The sequence below is a fragment of the Chiloscyllium punctatum genome, chromosome 11, assembly GCF_047496795.1.
Source record: "Chiloscyllium punctatum isolate Juve2018m chromosome 11, sChiPun1.3, whole genome shotgun sequence".
Taxonomy (NCBI): Eukaryota; Metazoa; Chordata; class Chondrichthyes; order Orectolobiformes; family Hemiscylliidae; genus Chiloscyllium; species Chiloscyllium punctatum.
This window is the reverse complement of record NC_092749.1, coordinates 68915432-68934154: the sequence shown is the minus strand read 5'-3', so window position 1 is coordinate 68934154 and position 18723 is coordinate 68915432. Positions and strand designations below refer to the sequence as shown.

Genomic DNA, 18723 nt, shown 5'->3' with positions numbered 1-18723 from the left:
AAATTTGGGAAGAGGTGGTAAATCAAAGAAGAGCCAAGATCAAAGAGAAAGATGTTGATGCAGTAAATGATAAATAGATTGTGTCAGGATAGAATGGAGAGTATGAATTCAAGTCGGACAACAAATGAGAGTAGAATTTACAAAGGAAGTAAAAGGGTAAAACTAAAATTTCAATATCTGAATGCCTTTAGCATTCTAAACAAAGCAGCTGAACTTGTGATCCCAGCTGATATTAGTACCAGACAAGTCAGATTCCAGTCAGGAACCTGGATTTGTAGATCATATTTTTATTTATTTTAGTTTAAATGGAGTGGTCTGTTGCTGAAATCTAAGCAGCAACACTCTCTAAAGTTGTTTTAACACTAAAATAAAGTGCATTCCATGAGAAATGAAGATAAAATAATATGATCCAAACTATCTATTTATTGTACAAATTCAAAGACTTTTAGCACTTAGTACAAGTATGACCCCACTAATCCTAAAACACTCCTTTGTAAATTGAAAAGAAACAAAACAACTTTTATATGCAAAGGTTTGAATGCACCTGTTGAAGAAGTGGGTGGTTTGATTGGGAAACTGGATCTTATTGAAGTGACATAGGGCACCAGAAAGAATCACAAATGCTATGAGGGACAGGTGGGAAAATAAAATTGAGGCTAGATCAGATGAACCATAATTTGTTGAATGACTGAGCAGGTTTGAGGGGCTGCAAGGTTTAGATTTGCTCTTGTTTCTATGTTCTGATGGATAGTTAGCATGTACTGAGGGGGATACGTACCACAAGGCAGATCGGCCTGCTGTCAAAGTAGGAAACATCCTTGAGCAAACCAGACAGTCAGAATAAGAAAATAAAAAGCAGAAGTGCGCTAAGACAGTTTATAGTTAATCACAATAGGCCAAACCGTAACACTTGTTTGGATAAATGCCAGTTGCATCAAGGTTTTTTTTGTGGGTTTTTCACTGAGGCCTAGTGAATTTTCTCACAGTATCTTAAACACACCTCATTAGCGATCTACCTGCCCAAGGGTGTTTCTGTCATCTTACCATGTGCTGTTACTGGACTGGAAGAACTTGACGGCATGGTGTCTCAGTGGTTAGCACTGCTGCCTCACAATGCCAAGGATCCAGGTTCATTTCCACCCTTGGGCAACTGTGGAGTTTGCATATTGTCCCCATGTCTGTGTGGGTTTCTGCTGGGCGCTCCAGTTTCCTTCCACAGTCCAAAGATTTTGAAGTTAGGTGGATTGGCCATGCTAAATTGTCCATAAAATCCAGGCAGGTGCATATTAGGTGGAATAGCCGTGGGATGTGCAAGGTTACAGGGATAGGGTAGGGAGATGGGTCTGAGTGGGATGCAGTTCAGCGGGTTGGTGTGGACTCTTGGGCTGAATGGCCTGCTTCTGTACTGTAGTAATTCTATAATTCTATGAAGTTGCCACTGCCAGGATGTCTCAGAATTGATTGGCATGTTTTTCACCCCCCCACCACGCTGCCGTGCCATCTTTAAAAGGCAGTTGTGGTCCTGGACAAACCCAGTCAGTCCAGAGCTGCCTTGCATGGTTCCTGATACCTGTCTTAGACATTGCAGAAGAGAGACACTTGGTGCCCCAATCTGTGGGCAGAAATCCAGAGGCCCTTCTAGGTGGGGTGTTGTACAGGCACAAACTTTTCTAACTCCACATCCTTGACACCAGACCATGCTCACCTTGTCTGAGGTCGCCACCTGGCTCTCTGAAGGAACGGCCAATAGTGTAGAAGGAAGGACAGAATCCTTCACCAATCAGCCACCTCTTCAGTACCTCATTCTCACTCTCTTTCTACCACTGTAACCACCTCCAGCAAGGCTTCATGCTCTACCACTCTCTCTATTGATTGCAAGATCTTCCCCACTCGCTGTTATCCACTCCAACCCCCTAATATTCACTGTGTCTGCCTGCTGTCTGTGCTGCCTTCTCTCTCTCTCTCTCTCTCTCTCTCTGTGACTGTGCTAAATGACATGGCAGGACAGAAGTACTATGAGCCTCTGACTGAGAGAATAAAGCTTAAAAAAGGAAGGCAAGGCAATGCAAGGTTGTGATGTTGTGAGTATCCAGGTAGCTTAAAGTGAGTGAGTGCATTGACATCAAGTGAACTGGCCAGACATGCACCCTCATCCAGTCCATGAGCTGGGGATATGTCTCTGGGCACACTGTCCTTGCAGCAACATTACAGGATGCTCTCTGCATAAGGGGTTAGGCCATGAATGGCAGGCAGCCTGCCTTCAGTCTTGACCCCTTCTGCCTTGTTGGAGTCTGAGCGAGAGAGATAAGTATCATTGGAGATGAAAACAGCATTTTTTTAATAGTTCCTAGTGCGTCTTTGAAGTGCAGAAATGTCCTTTATATGGTTTGGAGATGTGCTCTGAAGTTCCTAGAGGTTGACATATGTCACATTCTAACGTACATGATTATCGGGTACATATGGTGAGTAGTGTCCAATATGGAAGTCCTTTGGAGCAAGCAGCAAGCTGATGTCACTCTGACTTCCAATACCAGAATTCTCAATGTCGAGCTTGTTTAGTAATAAAGGAAGCTGAGTTTTAATGAGGTAAGATAGGTGTTAATAAGTTATAATTTCTCTTAATTGGTAACCTACTGCTGGAATTATAGCATCCCTACAGTCTGGAAAGAGACCATTTGGCCCATTGAGTCTGCATCAACCTCCAAATAGCATCCCACCCAGACCTGGCTCCCCACCCTATCGCCATAACCCTGCAGTTACCATGGTTAATCCACCTAATCTGGGAGGAAACCTGGCAGAGACCCACACAGATATTGGGAGAATGTGCAAACTCCACACAGACAGTCACCCAAGACTGGAATTGAATGCAGATCCTTGGCATTGTGAGGCAGCAGTGCTAACCACTGAGCCACCATGCTGCTCTATCCAGTGAGAAACTCTTCTCACTGCCTGACAAATACACGAAAGGTGCAGCAAGTTGTTCCCAATGCTGAGATAGGCCTTGCTGGACTTCTGACTCGATTCTGCCAGAAATTACACCGTGACCCATTTTGTTCAGGTCCAGTGAGTTGAATCTGTGCCCAGGAAATTAAGTGTTGTACTCCTGTTTCTGTATTTATATGTAATGACTTGATGTGTTAATGAACTAAAGGCTGAAGAAAAAATAAAAACTAAATCTACACTTTTGAATGTTAGAATCATACAGCACGGAAACAGAACCTTTGGTCCAACTCATCCATGCTAACCAAATTTCCCAAAACTAAACTAATCCCACTTTCCTGAATTTGACCCATATTCCTCTAAATCTTTCCTATTCTCGTATCTGTCCAAATGTCTTTTAAATGTTGTAACTGTACCAGCATCTTCCACTTCCACTGGCAGTTCACGCCACATATGAACCACTCTCTGTGAAAAGGTAGCCCCTCAGGTCCCTTTTAAATCTTTCTCCTCTCACCTTAAAATTATACCCTCTAGTTTTGAACTCACCAACCCAAAGGAAAAGACCTTTGCTATTCACCTTATCTATGCTCCTTATGATTTTATATACCTCTATAAGGTCACCCCTCAACCTCCTACGCTCCAGTGAAAAACTCCAAGTCTGTCCAGCTTCTTCTTATAACTTAAACCCTCAAATCCTGGCAACTCTCTGGTAAATCTTTTCTGAATACTCTCCAACTTAATAATACCCTTCCCATTGCAGAGCAACCAGAGCTGAACACAGTACTCCAGAAGAGGCCTCACCGATGTCCTGCGCAACGTCAAAATGACATCCCAATTCCTAAACTTAATGGTCTGAGCAATGAAAGCAAGTGTGCTAAACACCTTCTTAAAGCACCTTGTCTGCCTGTGACGTGACTTTAAAAGAACAATGTACCTCAACCCCTAAATCTCTTAGTTTAAGAACACTACCCAGGGCCTACCATTAACTGTGTAATTCCTGCTTTTGTTTTTCTTGCCAAAATGCAACACCTCGCAGTTATCCAAATTAAACTCCATCTGTCACACATCAGTCCATTGGCCCAATTGATCAAGATCACTTTCTAATCCTAGATAACCTTCTTCATTGTCAGGTGTACCACCAGTTTTGGTGTTATCTGAAAACTTACTAATCATACCTCCTAAATTCTCATTCAGATCTTTTATATAAATGGCAATCAACAGTGGACCCATGTGGGGATACTGCTGGTCACAGATTTCCAGTCCAAAAAACAGCCCTCCACTATCACACTCTGTCTCCTATCATCAAGCCAAGTTTGTATGCAACTGCTAAGCCCTCCCTGAATTCCATGTGATCTGACTTTACTCATCAGTTTACCGTGCGGAACCTTGTCAAAGGTCCATGTAGACAACATCTACCCCTCTGCCCGCATCTATCTTTTTAGTTACATCCTAAAAAACCTCAATCAGGTTTGACACAAAGTCATGTTGACTATTCCTAAGCAGTCTTGCCTCTCCAAATGCAGACAAATCCTGTGTCTCGGAATCCCTACCAATAACTTATCACTGACATCAGATTCACCGATCTATAGTTTCCAGGCATCTACTGACAGCCTTTCTTGAATAAAGACACAACATTAGCCACTTTCTAGTTCTCCAATACCTCACCTATGGCTTAAGTGATATAAATAGCTCTGCAAGGGGCCCCACAATTTCTTCCCTAGCTTCCTAGAACATTCTGGGATACACTTGATTAGGTCCCAGAAACTTAGAGTCATAGACTAGAGATGTACAACACAAATACAGACCCTTTAGTTCAACTCATTCATGCTGACCATATATCCTAAATTAATCAAGTCCCATTTGCCAGCCCTTGGCCCGTATCCCTCTCAACCCTTCCTATTCATAGACCCATCCAAATGTCTTTTTAAATGTTGTAACTGTACCAGCCTCCTCACTTCCTCTGGAAGCTCTTGTCCAACTTTGTTTTTTAAGACTTCCAGCATTTCCTTTTCTGTCAGTGGACTATGCTTAAGACATTAATAACTATTTCCCCTGAGTTCCCTCGCCTCCATGTCTTTCTCCACAGTAAAAACCGATGTGAAGTATTTCGTTTAGTATCTCTCTCATCTCCTGTGGCTCCACACATACACTACATCATTGGCCTTCAAGGGGCCCTATTCTCTCCTTAGTTGCTCCGGATGGAGATTCACCGACAGTGAAAAACCATAGAGATGGGGCTGGCATTTGAGTCCACTTAGCTACACAGGGAGTTCAGTGTCTTCTGGGTATCCACAGGACCTGTATTGGCAGTGAATTATTTTATTGAAGTAGTCAATGGCATTTTCGAGACAAATGCAAAAATCAATTTGGATGAGGAGGATTCCATAAATAGAAAATGGCCGTATTAGGGATATTGGTTGTCGGTTAACACAACAGAAAACCTTCCCAGTTCCTTTTTGAATAGTCCATGGTCTTTTGCAACCATGTAGATGTGGCTTTGTTTATGCACCTCCTTCCTCCTGTAGCAAGACAAGAAGAAGATTCATAATGACTAACTGGGGATTCACTAACCAGAGGTCACAGACTAAGGATATGGGGCAGACCATTTAAGACTAAGATGAGGAGAAATCCCTTCACCCAGAGAATGGTGAGCCTGTGGAATTCTCTGCCATAGAAAGCAGTTGAGGCCAAAACAGTTTTGAACAATGTTTTGAAGATAGTGTTAGATATTGTTTTTAGGGCAAAAGGATCAAGGTGTATTAGGGAGACAGCAGGCACAGGGTATTGAGTTTGATGATTGGCCATCATCACATTGAATACAGCAACCTTGAAGGCCATTCAACTCTACTGTTCCAATGTCCTATATTCCATGTTCCTATTCAGAACTATTTTGAAACATCAGCCTGGAATATGTGCTGAAGGAGGATTGACTCAGGATCAAAAGGTGCTATGTCTGAACTATTATTTTAGGTTATTGGTTTAAATGGATTATTTGGTGGCCTGAAAGTTTATAATTTGAACATTATTTTTCATTGTAAACATTTGATCATTTTGCGTAGCTATCTCAAGATCAGAATTGTTTAACATTTCTACCAAATGTGTGAAACTGACTTATTTTCCCCTGAACATGTTTTCCTTGGTTGTCAGGCAGGCCATTTGCGATTGAGCTGCTTAACCCACGCAGAGCAACATTTCTTCAGAATGAACTTAAAGAACTTCAACAGGTGATTAAGAAGAGTGCAAAATTAAATTCCTTGGAATTTACAAAGTGATTTGTTTAAGCTTTAATGTAGCTTATAAATTCTTTGCAGAAAATTAATAGCTCTACTGACAAAATCCAAGTTCGAGATTTACAGATAGTGACCAGGTGAGCATGTCCAATCAAATTACCCTCCATTCTTCAACTTGTTTTATTTACTAAGCAAACAATTAATTTGTTCCTGATTATTTTGTTCAGGGAGGCAATAGGACATATGAAAGAAGGTGAAGAAGAGAAGACAAAGTCATATAGTGCCCTAATATGGACAGAGAAAGCTATAGTAAAGAATGATATAGATTTTCTGCAGGATTTACAGGTACAAAGAAACAAATTTGTTGCATAAGTTCAGCTTTGCATGTTGTGTGCAAGATGCTTCAAAGAAGAAATAAACTTCTGAGATGAGGCTGATGAATCTGAATCATAACTTGCATCTTTGTAAATGTTGTTAAACCCAATGAGCTTCAGGGCTTTCACTTGTGACTCAGCGAGAAGTAATTTTTGTGGCAGTAACCTGTTCAGGGGGTTATTGCATTTCTTGCTGTTCAGTCTAAAACTAATGAGCTCATCTCTTTGGAATACAGTAAGTTAACCTGGAACTGAGTGATATTGACTTAGTCTCTTCCATTAATTATTTTTTAAAGTTGATTTCAGTGTTTATCTGGAGCAAGCACTTAAATTGTTTTATCATGTAGCGAGAAGGAAGTAAAATAGATGACAAATTAGCAAATCCTTTGATGTAACCCTCATTAAAATTTAAAATAAGTATTGGCAGATTTCCATGGGCAGACTTGCTAGAAAACAGAAGGCGTGAGATGAGGGGCATGATGCTGAAAATATCAGATTTATCAAAAACAGACTGGCTTGTTGGTCTCGATCTATTTCCATAAGGATTTAAATAAAAAATGTCTGATATTTTGGAAGCAGACACTTTCTAAAAGATATGCATTTGCTTTCAAAACTAGTTTGCTTAATGTTAGACAAAGGACACTTATCATGGTCTATAGCTTGCAACTGAATGATGAATTTCATAAATATTGAAGTAGTGTTAAAATTGTGAAACTTACAGTACCATTTTTGGAAGAAAATTTCTTGACTGCGGAGTGTACATATGAAATTGAAAAGAATGGATTGTCAGGTTGTAAGTTAGCTCACTGAGCTGGTAGATTTGTTCTCAGATGTTTCATCACCATGCTGGGTAACATCATCCGTGAGCCTCCAATGAAGCGTTGGTGTTCTGTCCCACTTGCTATTTATCTGTTTCGGTCTGTTGTGGTGGGTGATATCATTTCTGGTTCAGTTTCTGAGAGGTTGGTAAATGGGGTCCAAATCGGTGTGTTTGTTAATCGAGTTCTGGTTTGAATGCCAGGCCTCTATGAATTCTCATGTGTGTCTTTGTTTAGCCTGTCCCAGGATATGTGTATGGACACTAGTGATAGTTGGTCATGTCTTTAGTGCTCGTGTATCCTGGTGCCAAGTTTCCTGCCCGTTTGTCCAATGTAATGTTTGTTGCATTCCTTGCAGGGTATTTCTTAAATGATGTTGGTTCTGTTGGTATGGGGTCCTTTAAATTCATGAGGAGCTGTTTCAGTATGGTCCTAGGTTTGTGGGCTACCATGATGCCTAGGGGCCAGAGTAGTCTGGTGGTCATCTCCGAAATGTCTTTAATATATGACAGGGTGGTGAGAGTGTCTGGCTGTGTTGTGCCTACTTGTTTAGGTCTGTTGTGTAGGAATCAGCAGACTGCGCTTATTGGGTACACATTAAGTACCCAATAAGTAATCTAATCTAATCTAATCTAATTATTCCTGAATATGTTGTACAGGTGTTTTTCCTCCGTTTCTCAATAGTTCCTAGTGCTACAGTGTTTTATGGCTCCTTTAAATAATGTCCTGATGCAGCTCCATTGTGGGTGTAAGGATAATTGCTCCTGCAGTTGAGTATCTGGCCACTGTCTGGCTTTCCTGTAAACATTGGTCTGTCGTTCTCCATTGGCTTTGCGTTCTACTGTGATGCCTAGGAAGGGGAGTCTGTTAATGTTCTCTTCCTCTTTAATGAGCTTTATTCCGCTAAGGATGTTGTTTATGCATTTATGGGTTTCTTATAATTGGTTGCAAGGACTGCAACAAACATTACCTTGGATAGACGGGCAGGAAACTAGCCACCAGGATGCACGAGCACCAACTAGTCACCAAAAGATATGACCAACTATCACTGGTATCCATACACAGAGATAAAGAGGGACATCAGTTCAACTGGGACAATAGATCCATCCTGGGACAGGCTAAACAAGGACGCGCGGGAATTCCTGGAGGCCTGGCCTCAAACTGGAACTCTATTAATAAACATAAGGATTTGGTCCCCATTTACCAACCTCTCAGAAAAAGAATCGGAAGTGATATCACCCACCACGACAAACTGGAACAGATAAATAGCAAGTGGGACAGAATACCAACGCTTCATCAGAGGCTCACTGATGATGTTACCTGGCACGGTGACAAAATAACTGAGAACAAATCTACCAGCTCAGCGAGGAAACTTACAACCTGAACTACAAACCTTCAAGCCTACAGAATGGATAGTATTCAATAAGTTTGTCTAATGTTTTAACACATCTTTTTAGGATCTAAAGCTTGACCAGAAAACTCCATTACGAGTTCTTCACCGAAGGCCTCTTGCTGTAAGAACGCGTGTAATACACAATATGAGAGTGGAGTATATAGATCTACATCATTTTCGTCTTTATTTAAAGACACAGGCTGGGACGTATCTTTTTACAATTTGTGCAAATAAGAAAGTAAAAGATGGAGCATTTTTTAATAATAATCTTTTTCAAGAATGTGTGCCATTTTAACATTGCATTCAGTTTGCAGACCTTAAAGTTGAGTTTTTGTTTTACTGATCCAGTATCTACAACATAGCCAGTCAATTAGATCCAGGATGCCAGGTTGGAGATGTAGTGTCTCTGAGAAACTCTTGACACTGCAGAGTATTTTAAATACCTCCTTTTCAGCTGATGCTTCAGTGCAGATTGGTCATTTGTATTGGATGCACTATTATGTGTCTTAATGCAGGTAGGGAAAGATCTATGTTAATATGCAGACATTAATACCAGAACTGGCCAATCCTTGCATAATGCTACTGCTGGTGACCACTCCTGTTGCTCTGGATGCTGGCTGATATAGGACTTTATCATCACCCTAACCACAACTGGAAATTGGAACTACAGTATCTTAGAAGAATTATATACCCTTAAGACTTTATTTGGCTTTTGACCTCTCAAACTTCATAAGCTGTGAACTTTATCATATTGTGATCACTGCTCCCTTGGGTAATCTAGTTTGCCTCATTACACATCACCAAATACAAAATTACCTGTTTCCTAGTGAGTTCTACCACATGCTACTCCAAAAGAAATCTTGTAGATATTCCACGAATTCCCTTCCTTGTGATCTGCATATTGAAGTTCTCTTTGATTATTGGTAATAGTGCCTTTCTTACATGCCCCTTTATATGTCCTGATTTATTTTCTGTCCCACATCCTGGCTGGAGAGTCTGTACATAACTCCCCTTCCTATAAGATTCTATGCCTTCTGACCCTATATTGCTTCTTGGTATTGATTTAATTTCATTTCTTACTAACAAGGTCATCCGGCCACCTCTGCCTATCTGGCTATCTTTTCACCTAATGTGTATCCTTGACTATTTAGTTTAGAACCTTGATTCCTTCACAGTCATGTCTCTGATGCCCAAAACATCATCCCCACCAATTTTACTTTGTACTACAAACTGGTTTACCTTGTTTCATATACTTTGTGCATTTAAGTACAACACCCTAAGAGTTTTGAGAAGATTTGTAGCTCTGGTTGAGGTTCTGGGTGTAGGTTTGCTCACTGAGCTGGAATGTTTGTTTTCAGACATTTCGTCACCATACAAGGTAACATCAGTGAGCCTCCGGTGAAGCACTGGTGTTATGACCTGCTTTCTGTTTGTGTTTAGGTTTCCTTGGGTTGGTGGTGTCATTTCCTGTTCTTTTTCTCAGAGGGTGGTAAATGGTCCAAATAGATGTGTATGTTGAGAGAGTGGAACTGGAACTCTATCAACAAATACATCGATTTGGACCATTTACCACCCTCTGAAAAAAAGAACAGGAAATGACACCACCAACCCAGGGAAACCCTAAACACATAAATAGAAAGCGGTCATAACACCAGTAGTTTACCAGAGGCTCCCTGATGATGTTACCTAGTAGGGTGATGAAATGTCTGAAAACAAACCTTCCAGCTCAGCGAGCAAACTTACACCCAGAACAATCTAAGACTTACATTGATTGCCCCTTTCTTGTAGTTGTCCACACTGACCCTCCGAAGAGCATCCCACCCAAACCCTTTCCCCTGCCCTACCACTCTGCATTTACCCTTGACTAATGCATCTAACCTACACATTTCATGAACACTGTGGGCGGCACGGTGGCACAGTGGTTAGCACTGCTGCCTCGCAGCGCCGGAGACCCGGGTTCAATTCCCGCCTCAGGCAACTGACTGTGTGGAGTTTGCACGTTCTCCCCGTGTCTGCGTGGGTTTCCTCCGGGTGCTCCGGTTTCCTCCCACAGTCCAAAGATGTGCAGGTCAGGTGAATTGGCCATGCTAAATTGCCCGTAGTGTTAGGTAAGGGGTTGATGTAGATGTAGGGGTATGGGTGGGTTACGCTTCGGCGGGGCGGTGTGGACTTGTTGGGCCGGAGGGCCTGTTTCCACACTGTAAGTAATCTAATCTAATCTAGTAATCTAATCTACTTTGGGCAATTTTAGCAAGGCCAATTCACCTAACCTGCACATCTTTGGATTGTGGGAGGAAACCAGAGTACCCAGAGAAAACCCACACAGACAAGGGGAGAATGTGCAAACATTACACAGATAGACAGTTGCCTGAGGCTGGAATCGAACCTGGGTCCCTGGTGCTGTGAGGCAACAGTGCTTGCCACTGTGCCATTCTTTATCTGCTGTGCCTTGAAGTTAGGTTTGTGACCTTTTCCATACTTTCTGTCTTATAACTTGTTCTGGAAACTTTGATAACCTCTTCGGAGCACACCCAACCACCAACTAATTTCAAGTCCTTGTGGCCATCCTATGTAGTCTTTCTGCTCGGATCTTGGTCCCAGATCATTTCAGGTGGAGACTCTTCCAAACGGTACAGTTTTGTCTTGCCCCAGTGTGCCTGTGTCCCACAAAATGGAACCCTTTTTCCCATACTATTCCATTAGCCATATATTTACTTCCCTAATCATCTTATCTCTTTGCCATTTTTTACATAGCTCAGGTAATAATTCAGAGATTACTACCATTGAGTTCTTGTTTTTAATTTTGTACCTAATTCCTGATATTCCTGAAACAAGATCACTTTACCCTTTACTTTGTTGTTGGTGCTTTCTCTCCAGTACCCTTTCAAGTCAACTCGAGATGTTTTTCACCTTTGCACCAGATAGGCATCTCATTATGTGGGCTTGACCAGCGTCCTGGTCTGTACCCCTGAAGGAGGAAAAAATAGATTTTAGGAAAGTGAAGTACATCCCTCCTCATACATATTTGTTCTATAGCTTACAGAGCTATTCCGATTTGGAAAGGAAGAGGCTGATCATTGCATTTTATACGCTTTCGAAACAACAAAACATCACTCCATATCATTCCAGGATACCATCCACTGTTTGTAGATTTTGGCTTGTGATTACCTTGGGTAAATCTGGTGTCCTGTTTCATGTTATTAGCCTATACGATATGTAATGTGCAAATATCAATGAAATTTTCTATAAAATATGATTATTTATACTTTCATTTGTCTGTTATCCTGGAATTGTTTGACTTTCTAATAGACATTAGATTGCTTTAACAAGTTCGATAATAACCAGATTCTAACTAACCTTTATACTGAATAAATATTCAGTGATATTTAATATTCCATTGCACAAATAAAAGTTTTCTGAACTGTCTAATAGCTATGTTAAAGAGTTTGTACATGGAGATTTTGGACGTACCCAGCCAAACCTTGGCACCCTACTGAATATGACAACAGATATTGTTGAACTAGATGTAGAGGTGAGAGCTCTTTCTATTTTTGTTTTATGTCAAGCTTCTGCATGCAAGAATTTGTGCAAGGCTTTTTGAATCAGGTTCCTGACCTTAAGCAAGGTTATGTTCTATCAAGGAAGTACCCAGCTTTCTTCCATCAATCTCAATTGGAGCATTGGACTTCACAATAGCTGCATTGTGTGGCTACATAGTAATTTTGTGTGAATTACTAGTGCAGAGTATTAATGAGAAGTGCCTGCATTTATGTAGGATTTTTCATCTCCTGTAGATATTCCTCAAATGCCTTCCAACTGATTTATTTTTATCGTTGCTTACTGCAGAAAAATTAGGTAGCTAATGTGTATATAGAAAGGGCGATTCCATAAAAATGAGAGACACCAGTTCTGTATTGACATAGTCAAGGGAGGAATGTTGTCATGGGGATCTCCTTGCTGCTGTTCAAATAGCATACAGAAGCATTGATTGAACATTTCGTCTGAGAGAATAAACTTCTCATTATACGGCACATCTTCAGTATTTCATTAGTTCACTTGTCTAAATGATGTTCTCTATTTTGTGCCAAAATTTAAACCTAAGACTTAAAAGGAAGAATGCTACCAACTATGGCAAAGTAGCAATTTGCATTAGAGTAAAATTCCTGACTTTTTTTAACTTACAATGCTGTTTGCAATTAAACAAGTTGCCTCTTGCATACTGTCTCCCTGTCACATGATGTTGTCAATCTTAGCTCTCTCTCATCTTTACAGGGACATAGGAGTCAGAGTAGGTTATTTAACCCCTTGAGGCTGTTTCACTGACCATGAGATTGTGACTGGTTTGTCATCTACCTCTATCTGACCACCTTTGACCCATAGCTCTTGAATTTGTGTCACTCAAAGATTTTAATCAACCACAGATTTAGGTGAACCATGTTGTTTGAGGGGGCAAGTTTCCTTTTTGTATAAAAATGTTTCCTAGCTTCAACCCTGAATGATCAAGCTCCAATGTTTAGACACTGCTTGATTTCCCAGCCATCCATAATAGTTTCTCTACTTAGCACATCAGTTCCCTCAATACCTTAGCATGTTCAATTCTATCACCCTTCAATCTTTTAACATGCTAATTTGTGTAACTTTGCCCTGGAATTTAATCTTTTGGGTCCTGGCTCAGTGGTTCGCACTGTTTCCTCATAGCACCAGGCACCTGGGTTCGATTCCACCCTTGGGTGACTGTGTGCGGACTTTTCACATTCTCCTGGTGACTGCATGGATTTCCTTCAGGTGCTCCAGTTCCCTCCCACAGTCCAAAGATGTGAAGGTGAGGTGGATTGGCCATGAGAATTACAGGGATAGGGTAGGGGGGGTGGGTCTGTGTGAAATGCTCTTTGGAGGGTCAATGTGGACTTCATGAGCTGAATAGCCTGCTTCCACACTGCTACAAACATTCCAAGGCCAAATTACTTCTCTCAAAGAGTTGTGAATCCTTGGAATTCACGATCTCAGATTTTAGTGGATGCGAGGATATTGAGTAAAGGAGGTAGACAGGTTTTTAATTAGGTATGGGTTGAAAGGTTGTGGAGAGCAAGGAGGAAAATGGAGTTGACATCAGCCATAATTATATCAAGTGGCAGAGAGCAGGGTTGGGGTCTGAATTGTGTATTCCTGCTGCTAGTTGTTATGTTTCTATTTATTCTTCCAAGGTTTTGGAGCTCGGGCTTTGCTTACAGTATTTAGGGTTTGCCTAACCAAGACTGTGTGTATGGCTGAAGCATGACTACTATCAACTTATATTTTATTCTTCTCGATATAGAGGCCAGAATTCCATTAGTCCTTTTAATTATTTTTTGTGACTGCTTGTGCCATTTCAATAATATGTACCGAGACACCCAATCTCCTTGGACTGCTTCTTACCATTTGGAAAATGTTATTTTATTGTTTTGGATAATGATACATGACTATCAAAGTGTCTCGAGAATGTTGTGTGTTGCTGTATACACTGCTTAAATATGCTGCCTATCTTTGTGTCACCAGTATATTTCGATAGCTTTCTAACCCATTATCAAAGTCATTGCTGAATAGTTGAGACTTCAGTGCAGATCCTTGATGGTCACGCTAGTCATTACCAAACACAAAGCAAGGTTTTTAATGGAGTCTTGTTTCTCTTCTATATTTGCTGAATCTCTTCCTATCTATGTTTCTTGCTAGCTTCCTATCATTCTAATTTCTCCCTTTATCATCTTACTGATTGTAGCCAGAGTAACACTTGGTGCAGCTTTTCTTCCTGTTCCTGCACATTTAGCACTGGTTTTCCCAAAGATTTATCCTTGGTCCTTTTTTTAATCATCTGGATGCTGCCTCTCAGTGACATTCAAAAGCACAACATTGCTTTCAATGTATACAGACATTATCCAACTCTATTTCGCCACCACTTCTATTGATCTCTGCGCTGTTGCTAAATTATCAGGCTGCTTATTTGGCCTTTCCCCCCTCTATATCTGTAATTTGCTGCAGACCCATAATGCTCTGAGATATAGGCATATATCTGGCCTCTTTAACGTTCCCAATTTTAATTGCTCCATCTATGATGACCATTCCTTTGATTGCCAAGGTCTAGAATACCCTCCCTATCTCTCTCTCTCTCTCTCTCTCTATCTTGCTTTCCTCCTTTAAGACAGTCCTTAAAGCATAACTCTTGGACTAAACCTTTGGTCACTTGACCTAATATTTCCTTATTAGCTTGATGTATTTTATTTTGACAATGCCTCTTGAAGTAGCTTTGAATGTTTCATTATGTTAAAGGTACTCAGTAAATATATGCTGCTTTTACTCACTCATGCTTGTCCCGCTTAAATTCTAACCAGCATTATTTTTGGTCTTCCATACAAACAAATTTACGGTCACCACTTCAGATTCTGTTATAACTGCTTTATGCCAGTTACCAAAAAGAGAATATAGTGAATGTCCCAATGTTCGTCTGGTCCAAACTGTCACAAATGAGCGAATGGAACCTGTACCATATAATGCTCTCTTCTTAACATGGTCTAGATTTGCTCAAAAGTTTTAATAATGGTACTAACTGTGCTTTGAAATTTGGGTGCAACACTGTAGGTAAATGTAATCCAAATGTCTTTGTAAATATTTTGGGGTCATTACTAATGGCTTGCAACCATCTTGTAATTTCAATTAGTGGAATGGATTTACTGTTGTCTTCACAGTACAGAAAACAATTACATACATAGTAACCTTCTTTCTCTTTAGTCTGTAGATGTTGACTGGCCGCCAAAATTGGATGAGTGAAGTGCTGGAGTTTGAGCAATTGCTGGCTGAGTTCAGTACTAACTACCATCAAAAAGGTTATCAGATACTTCATGGGAACTGATGTAAACAAAAACAGTGACAGTGATTTTTTTAAGCTTAATTTTGCATTCATTTTCTAAGGGCTCAGTTTCAATGTAAACCTTGTAAATAACTTATAAACAACATAAAAAATAAATGTCTGACCTTAAATTATGAATCTAATTTGTATAAAGTTGACTAACGCTCAAGCTGCACAGCTAATTTAAAAAAATTCATTCAATGTCATGGGCATTGCTGGCTAGACCAGCATTTATTGCCCATCTGTAATTACCCAGAAGGCAGGTAAGAATCAATCACATTGCTGCAGGTGTGGGGTCACATGTAGGTCAGACGAGGTAAGAACGAGAGTTTTTCTCTCTCTCCCTATGGACATTAATGAACCAGATAGGTTTTTCCAACAATCAACAATGGATTTATGATCATCATTAGATGCTTAATTTCAGATTTTCTTTTTATTGAAATTACATTCCACCATCTGCCATGGCAGAATTTGAATCCAGGTCCCCAGAACGTTTAATAGTCGAGCAAGTAGGCCATTGGCTTCACACAAATAGTTGACATTCGGTTAAAAATAGTACTTCTGAAATTTGTGAACCTATGAATCTGTTGAAAAACTGCCTGGTTACATGTCCAAAAAAGAACTTGCTTTCAAGATTAATGTTTCATTCTGATCCAAAAAATGTAGTTTCTAATATTTTAAATACCTATGAGTCAAATTAATTAAATAATAATCATATGTAAATAGTATCTTCTAATCTTGCTAAAACATCTCGAAACACTACACCAGGAGATGACTTGTGAATTTCCCATTTAATATTAAATTTCTAGTCATCTTGCACCAATTAACATACCTCAGATATTAAAGAAGTCTGTTTTTAGATGGTGCCAGTTGTGAGCGAAATGTTTGAACACTGTAAGAATGCCCTTCTCTAAATACTGCCATGTCCAACTCAACCAAAGAGATTTGATTTTTCACTTTTTTTAGGAGCAATATTTTATAGAACAGAAACAAAACAGCTATTTTGTCTCAATGACATGATCTGTTTGTCTACATCACTTGACTTGATATGGGGGGAGGTGTTGAACTGGAATGGACAAAGTTAAAAATCACACACAGGTTATAATCCAACAGGTTTATTTGAAACTTCAGGCTTTCAGAGCACTGCTCCTTTTGACTCTGCATGTGAATGAAGACTTCAATTCATATTACAGAATGCTAATTCCAATGTCAGCTTGGACATTGTGGTTTGTTTATGTAGGCATGTACAGTGATTTTTCAGTCAAAGAATTTAGCTCTGGTCAGCAGAAACTAAGCTACAGTGGATTTGCAACTTGGCTGTGCTCTGTTACTGAATTAAACTAATGTTTTTCAAAAAATTCATCTCCACAGCATACATTTTTCCAAAGAAAAGATGAGCTTTAAGAGAGAATTTATGTCTTGAATTCAAAAATTAAGCATTTAATCTTAGATTAATTTTTAATCAATCTACACCTGAATTATACATTTTCTATTTGTTCATGGGATGAGTGCTACAGGCTAGACCATCATTTGTTGCCCATTCTTATTGTCCTTGAGAAGGTGGTAGTGAACCATTGAAGACCATTTGGTGAAGGTGCTCCCAACATGCTATTATTGAAGAAATTATGCAATATTTCCAAGTCAGGATGAAGTCAGAAGTCACATGACATTAGGTTATAGTTCAGCAGGCTTATTTGAAATCATAAGCTTTCAAAGTGCTGTTCCTTCGTCAGGTGAAGGTGTCTCTTGCCAATGTAAGTCACAGGTTTGAGATAGCTATTGAAGAAACGTTAGAAAGTTAAACTGGTGATAGGGTAAGTAAATGTTTCAGGCATGAATAGATGGTAATCAAATAGCTGCTTTGTTGTGGATGGTATCATGGTTTTTAAGTGTTGTTAGAACTGCATTCATCCAGGCAAATGGGGACTATTCAATCACACGCCATGAGGATCATGTCCTGATCTTGAGTCAGTAGATAACTTACTACAGGATATGTTGTCTGTTTTTGAAGGCACAGTACTTCAGTGATTGATCAGAAATTTAACTGAACTTGTGATCCAAATATCACTTGTAGGGACTGAATGTCAAAGGATGTGGTTGCACACTCTTGGGAATGACTATCTTCGCCACCACACATGTCAGGCTAAGCCTCAATGTTGTTCAGGTTTTAATGAGTCAGCCTGTTTGTGTATAATATTCAGAAGTGGAGATGTTATCTGACTATTGCAGACATCATATTGAAAGGAAAGTCAGTTGCTACCCTGATAAACAACATTGTTGTCCTTTAGGCTGACGTAGTGTCCTACAGCATGAAAACAGACCCTTTATCCAACCAGTCCAAGTCAAACATAATCCAACCTAAACTCGTCCTACCTGTCTGCTCCTGGCTCATATCCCTCCAAACCTTTCCTATTCATAGATCTATCCAAATGTCTTTTAAATGTTGTAATTGTATAAGCATCCACCACTTCCTCAGGAAGTTCATGCCACAACTGGCCTTCAACAACCACAACCACCATCCTTTGTACTAAATATGATTCTACTCTTTCTAAAGGTTCTTCTGTTATGCCTATTTACTTCATTATTATGAGAATTCTTTCATACTAAGGGTAGTCACTCTTACCTCTGAAATAAACTCTATATCTCATCACAGCCTTTGCTTAATGACTTTTTTCATAACTGATCATTGGTAAGCAGTTTATTTATACGTTGGTAGGTATTGTCGGCAACACTTGTCACTTGCCAATGATTACATAGACCAGTGGGACCGTAAGTAGCTGTATGGTATGTAACCTGCTTTTTTGTAGATAGTTGGGACTATTCCATTTTGTTAGGTAAATTCCAGTTGTTGTATCTAGCAGAATAGTTTGGCTATTCCCTTTTATTCTAAATAACCAAAACTGAGCAAGGCAATGTACTTTATTTAGAAGAAGGTTTGAAGAGAATTAACTACATATCCTACAATTTTAGTTCACTTGTTTCCAACATTTGAGTGACATAGGACTCTGAAGCTTTTCATCTGCCAGGCAAGACATCAATTACTTGTATTAAATTCCAACCAAACGGTGACATTTAGAGTCAGAGAGAT

General features: G+C 39.9%; 1 protein-coding gene across 1 annotated transcript in view; it reads left to right on the top strand.

The window, feature by feature from the left end:
* pus10 (pseudouridine synthase 10) overlaps positions 1–15766 on the top strand; it is a 70247-nt gene extending 54481 nt beyond the window's left edge. The window contains exons 13-18 of the mRNA XM_072580992.1: positions 6088–6164; positions 6252–6307; positions 6398–6515; positions 8820–8962; positions 12188–12287; positions 15518–15766. Coding sequence (XP_072437093.1) covers positions 6088–6164; positions 6252–6307; positions 6398–6515; positions 8820–8962; positions 12188–12287; positions 15518–15556 — 533 coding nt within the window. The 3' untranslated portion in view covers positions 15557–15766. The remainder of the gene's footprint in view (positions 1–6087; positions 6165–6251; positions 6308–6397; positions 6516–8819; positions 8963–12187; positions 12288–15517) is intronic.
* Positions 15767–18723: the final 2957 nt, after the last annotated feature.